The sequence below is a fragment of the Egretta garzetta genome, unplaced genomic scaffold, assembly GCF_000687185.1.
Source record: "Egretta garzetta isolate BGI_Z169 unplaced genomic scaffold, ASM68718v1 scaffold51, whole genome shotgun sequence".
NCBI classification, from domain to species: domain Eukaryota; kingdom Metazoa; phylum Chordata; class Aves; order Pelecaniformes; family Ardeidae; genus Egretta; species Egretta garzetta.
Genome location: NW_009258549.1, coordinates 2,709,898 through 2,715,609, shown reverse-complemented (window position 1 = coordinate 2,715,609; position 5,712 = coordinate 2,709,898). Strand labels below are relative to the sequence as shown.

Here is a 5,712-nt window from a genome sequence, read left to right as displayed (position 1 = left end):
CTGTGACCCTGCTTGCCTGCACCTGACCAGGGGGTACGGAGCTGTGGGCTGCCCTGAGCTCGGGGGGCCTTCCCACCTCTGCCCAGCTGTGGCTTGACCTCACGCCCTGAAGCAATCCTGCCTTGCCTGGCAGGATGAAGGTGCAGAGAGATGATGTGGTCCCCCAGTGAGGATCTTGGAGCTTGGAGATGGTGGACCTGTAGAGAAACTTTGTAGTAAATGTTTGCCTGCTGCGCTCTTCTCTTTTTGCAGTGCCTGGAGATTTCTCTCTCTCTCTCTGTTGCCCCATATCCTCCTGGTCTGCCTTTCCCCTCCCAGGCTAGACAATGGGGAGAGCGGACCCAGAAGAAGGGCAGCTCCCAGCTCCTGTGAAGCCCCCGGATGGTGGCTGGGGCTGGATCGTGCTCCTTGGCTGTTTTGTGATCACTGGCTTCTCCTATGCCTTTCCGAAAGCTGTCAGTGTCTACTTCAAGGAGCTCATGAAAGATTTCCATGTGGGCTACAGCGACACAGCCTGGATCTCCTCCATCATGCTGGCCATGCTCTATGGGACAGGTGATGCTTGGATACGCTTCCCCCTCCCCAGCTTTGCCTTCCCCTGCCCTGCTACGGGCACAGACCATGTCCCCATGGGCTCTTCTCACATTCACTGGCCCTGTCATGAACCAACAGGCGGAATACAATTGTCCCACCGCTTCTCTTCCAGAAGTGTGCTGCATTTCATGTCCCTGTTTCCTCTGCCCCAGGGGTCACTCCACCTGCCTCTCAGACAGTGGACATGGGGTTTGCTCCCATTGCTGAAGGGCTGCCCCTATCTCACCAAGCCCCTCTTGTTCCCGGGGGACAGGGGGCTGAAGGCAGGGAAAAGCAGAGGCCTCCACACCGCAGCCCCTCTCCCTTGGCTGGGTCCAATGGGTGTGTATCTATCTAAGCAGCCAAGCGTGACCTCTGTCATTAGTGTTTCATCTTCCCTGAGTACCCTGCTTGGGCTGGCTGCCCTGTCCTGGTTGTCCTGTCTCCTTCTTGTCTCCTACTCTGTCTCCTCTGCTTCCTCCCAGGACCAGTATGCAGCATCATGGTGAACCAGTTTGGCTGCCGGCCCGTGATGCTCATCGGCGGGCTGCTAGCTTCCTCTGGGATGATCCTGGCATCTTTTACCACCAATATCATTGAGCTTTATCTGACAGCAGGCGTGCTGACAGGTGAGAGCCCCAGGAGTTGCGGGGGGACACAGACTTATGTGGGGAAGAGCCAAGACCATGTTGTACCTCCCTTTAGCATTGCCATGTCTAGCATCAGGTCTCCCCTCACCTCTTTGTACCTGCTCACAGAGGGCATCTAGTCCTGAATGTTGCACGGGTGGGAGATGCATCTGCTGGATCTAAACAGGCAGGACCTGTGGTTGAGGGGAGAGGGGAAGAAACATAAGTGATGGTCAGTGATCATGTCAACTGGGGTGGCATCAGTGGTAGGGGAGAGAGGCAAAGTTCGTGTTTAAGGCACAGGTCCTGTCTAACCATGGCCATGTCAGGTAGACGGGCTGGTTTAGCCCATCTTCTTGGGGGGCAACTCACCAACATAAAGGAGCAGAGGCTTGTGAGGAACACATGAATCCCATCATGGGCCTTCAGGACTAGGATAGCCTGAGGGGAGTTTTCAGCTTGTTGCAAACCATGTCTCATGTTCTTGCACTCCTTGTCTCCCTCCTGGCTCTCACCCTCATGTAGGTCTGGGTATGGCGTTGAACTTCCAGCCCTCACTGATCATGCTGGGCACCTACTTTGACAAGCGTCGGCCTCTTGCCAATGGACTGGCTGCTGCTGGGAGCCCTGTCTTCCTTTCCTCCCTTTCCCCACTGGGGCAAGTGCTGCTAGAGAAGTTTGGTTGGCGAGGAGGGTTCCTTATCATGGGGGGCCTTCTGCTTAACTGCTGCACTTGTGGGGCAGTCATGAGACCCCTGGATATGGGCATGAAGCGGAAGATGGAGAAAGCTCAGGACAAATATGAAGCCAAGGAGATGCTGCCCATAGGGGGGAAATCAGAGGAGGGAATCAGCGCCACTGATGGAACCAAGAAAGCCAAGAAAGCCAAGAAGAAGCCCAGGAAAGGAAAGAAGCTTCTGGATTTTAGTATCTTTTCCAACCGAGGGTTTATCATTTACACTATTTCAAAGTTCATCCTGGTATTGGGTCTCTTCGTGCCCCCCATATTGCTGGTCAACTACGCCAAGGACACAGGCGTACCAGACACAGAGGCTGCATTCTTGCTCTCCATCATTGGTTTCATAGACATCTTTGCCCGCCCAGCCTGTGGCATGGTGGCAGGGTTGAAGTGGGTCCGCCCTCACGTGGCGTACCTGTTCAGCTTCTCTATGCTCTTCAATGGCTTGACAGACATCTGCAGTGCCAGGGCTAGCAATTACACAGGGCTGGTCATCTTCTGCGTCTTTTTTGGCATCTCTTACGGCATGGTGGGGGCGCTGCAGTTCGAAGTGCTGATGGCCATCGTTGGCTCCCAGAAGTTCTCCAGCGCCATTGGGCTGGTCCTACTTATCGAGGCTTTTGCTGTGCTCATCGGTCCACCCTCTGCAGGTAGGTGTCTTGCTGTGAAACACGGGTGATTCATTTGGCTGCCATTCCACGATATTGCAGGGGTTGGGCATGGTCATGGTACCTGAAGAAAGACCCTATTTCTCAACCTCAAATTTCCTGTAGAAGCTGAGATCTGAAATGGGGGCTCTCCGTCTCAGTCCATGCACCACAACACTGAATCTGAGCAGGGGCAGAAGATGGCAGGTGATATTTCTCTCTCTGCTTTACTCAGAGACCTGAGCGATGGCAGGAGTACAGAGATATCCAGAGTGATGTGACTTCCAGTGTCCCCCAGTCCTGAGCAGTGGGGCACTTCCCCCTCTTTCATGCTGGGATCCAGGTCGCTGCCTTCACTGCGCATGTTGCATAAAATCATGTTATGGGTAAGGTCAGGCACAGGCTGCACACAAACCTTTGAGAGTCTTCAGTAGGACAAGGAGAGGGTCTTTCAAATTCTCCTTGGTGTCCATGGCCTTTTGATTGCTGCTGTAAATAACGATCTCAATTTATGTTGGCCCCAATCCCAAGGCGCAGGCTTTTTGGTGTCAATCAAGTCAAAACAGTTTGTAGAGCCACCTGAGGCATTTGCTATTATTTTTTTTTAGGAGGATTAAGACACTTGCAGCTTCTCAACCAGTCTAGCCTAGGCCACAGTTCCTGGTAAGATCCCCCATAAACAGGCTGTTGAATGGGGACACTTCACCCAAGAGGCTGGTGGAGGTTACTGTTAAGTGTCTGATCAGGTCTGAGAAAGCCAAATCATGCCAAAGGCTCCTTTCCAAATGAATTGCAGTTCTCTGCATGTGTGATTTGCAAGGAAGGGTCTGGGACAGCCCAGGAGCAAATCCCCGGGCAGGAACCGCTTCATTGCTTCCTGCATTCCCTTCGTTCAGCTGCAACATGTGGGCTAAAGCCCACCAGTGAAGATGTCCATGTGAATGATCTTTTCCCCAGCACATACCACCAGTTATGAGCAAAACTCACCCTCAGCAACTTCACACAGGTCTCAGGTAAAAATTGGTGGCCAAGAGAAGACCTTCTTGACGCTCACAGTAATTCATGTCCCGTCTTACAAGCCATGGGGCAGCCAGCAGTCCCAGGCCAGGGAGGGTCAAGCAATACATGTCCTGGAGGCAGCTGCAGAGAGATCATGGTGGGGAGAGGGTGATTTAACAGCAAGGCACACCAGTGTGTGGTGATGGGGGGCAGCCCTTAGCCCTCCTGCCTCAGTTCAGCTGTGCCTTGGTGCTGTGTGCGCACAACGGGACGCTGGCGGAGCAGGGTGACTGAGGAACAGCGCGAGGGGGAGCCAAGTCTTGGTTCCCACCTTCCTCCTGGGGGGACTTGCTGCTGCAGGACCCCCCTGGTATGGGAAGCTTGAGTGTGCTGGCAGACCCGGCGGCTCGGAATTGGGGGAACAGTGCTCGGCTGCAAGCAGGGGGTTGAACAAAGTGGCTTTGTTTGGCGTAATCCTCCTGAGCTGCTTCCCGCTCCGTGGGGCTGAGGGGGTTTGGCACAGGATAAGCCGCACACACACACACGGACACACGCAGGCACGCGCACACGCGCATGCACGCAGGCTTCTCACTCACCGCCCGGCTTGGGTGAACGGGGGCACATTCACCTGGGGAGGAATTTGCCGCGTGCCTCCCATGACTGCTCCGGGAGGCACCTCAGCTTGCCCCGGGGCTGGTTTCAGGCCGTGCACCATGGCGCAGCAGGGACTGGGGGTCACATGCGCAGTCAGGAGCACGAAGGACTGGGATGAAGCCTGCGGTCACCGTGGTCCCATCCTGACTGCTCAGGCTCCCCAGCACCAGGGACTGGGAACTCTCCCCCTATTGCCGGCCCTGGTGCATTCAGAAGATACAATGAGAACATCTCTTTGGCAAAGAAGTCATCAGGTGTGGGCCAACCAAGGGGATTTCTCTGCCAAGGAGATGTTTCTTCTCCCCCTCTGAATGTTTTCCTGACATGATCACTTCAGAAATAGCAATGCCTCTCAAGTTTTGTTTCTTTTCTGAGACTGGACAAGCCAAGTCCTCAGAGGCTCGTCTCACCTTGGCAAGAAGAAGATGGCCCATGATGCGAGACCATAACATCAGTGTGTCACTATTATTTAATCTTGTACAAATAAGGGAAAACCCCAACCCTGCACTCTTACGGTACTTTCCCTGGTGGTACGGTGTGATTTTTTAGATCTTCAGGCTTCTTGCTCTTCCCTTGGGTCCTCAGCCAAACGCAGGTGCTGCCCCACCCGGGCTGGGCTGTCCATGCAGGAGTGCATAGGCAGAGGCTAATGGTCTCATTTCTTCTCCAACTATCAGGCCGCTTGGTTGATGCTCTCAAGAACTACGAGGTGATCTTCTACCTGGCGGGCTCAGAGGTGGTGCTCTCTGCTCTCTTCCTGGCCATGGCCACCTACTGCTGCCTGAACCGAGGGAAGAAGAAGGAAGCTCCCCCAGAGAAGAACCCTTCTGGGGGTGGTGGGAGTGACACTGAGGAAGCAGAGTCCGACGTGCAGGAAGCCGAGGAGCACAGCGGTGACAACCACCAGCCAGCCCACAGCACCGACAACACGGTGGTGGCGGCCAGTGAGGAGGCCAACCACGTGGCAGAGGAGCAGAGCGGGGAGGGGGGCGGGTGTCCTGAGGGGGACGGGGAGGTGTTGGCGCGAGACGGCTGCAACGCTGACCAGACGGTGGAGAGGGACAGTTTTTAGCCAGGGCCGAGAAAGAGGGATGAATAAAACTGGCCTTGTTCGCGTGTACCTCAGCATGGGAGGGTAGGTGGGATATGGGGTGGAGAAAGGTGAGACAAAAGCAGATGTAAGAAGAGGGAGAGGTATAAGAATAGCTGGTCCTTATGTACATATGTCCATGTACCTACCCAGTGATACGTCTACTTGCATCCTGCACCCATGCTGGTACAACACAGGCTCACAGCAGCACAAACACCAAGAAGAAGAAAAAGAAAAAGAGAAAAAAAATCTTCTTTCCTCACTTCCAAACCAGTCCTGGAGAAGTCTTTTGGAGAGGCTGCCAAGGACTCTCCTTTTCCTTCTGCAATGTCACAATACAGAACGCAAACAATTAGAGACTCTTTGTAATCAGATCTGGTA

At 54.3% G+C, this 5,712-nt stretch overlaps 1 protein-coding gene across 1 annotated transcript; it reads left to right on the top strand.

Annotated features, from left to right (window-relative positions):
* Positions 1-326: 326 nt before the first annotated feature.
* Positions 327-5,313, top strand: SLC16A8 (solute carrier family 16 member 8). Its single transcript, XM_035903243.1, has 4 exons — positions 327-555; positions 1,059-1,202; positions 1,728-2,591; positions 4,919-5,313. The coding sequence occupies exons 1-4, from the start codon at positions 327-329 to the stop codon at positions 5,311-5,313; spliced, it is 1,632 nt and encodes a 543-aa protein (XP_035759136.1).
* Positions 5,314-5,712: the final 399 nt, after the last annotated feature.

Bases quoted from the DNA above. Each gene is read 5' to 3' on its own strand.
- SLC16A8 (XM_035903243.1), top strand. From the start codon at position 327: ATGGGGAGAGCGGACCCAGAAGAAGGGCAGCTCCCAGCTCCTGTGAAG. The intron at 556-1,058 runs GTGATGCTTGGA...GCTTCCTCCCAG, and splicing joins GGCCATGCTCTATGGGACAG to GACCAGTATGCAGCATCATG. The intron at 1,203-1,727 runs GTGAGAGCCCCA...ACCCTCATGTAG, and splicing joins GACAGCAGGCGTGCTGACAG to GTCTGGGTATGGCGTTGAAC.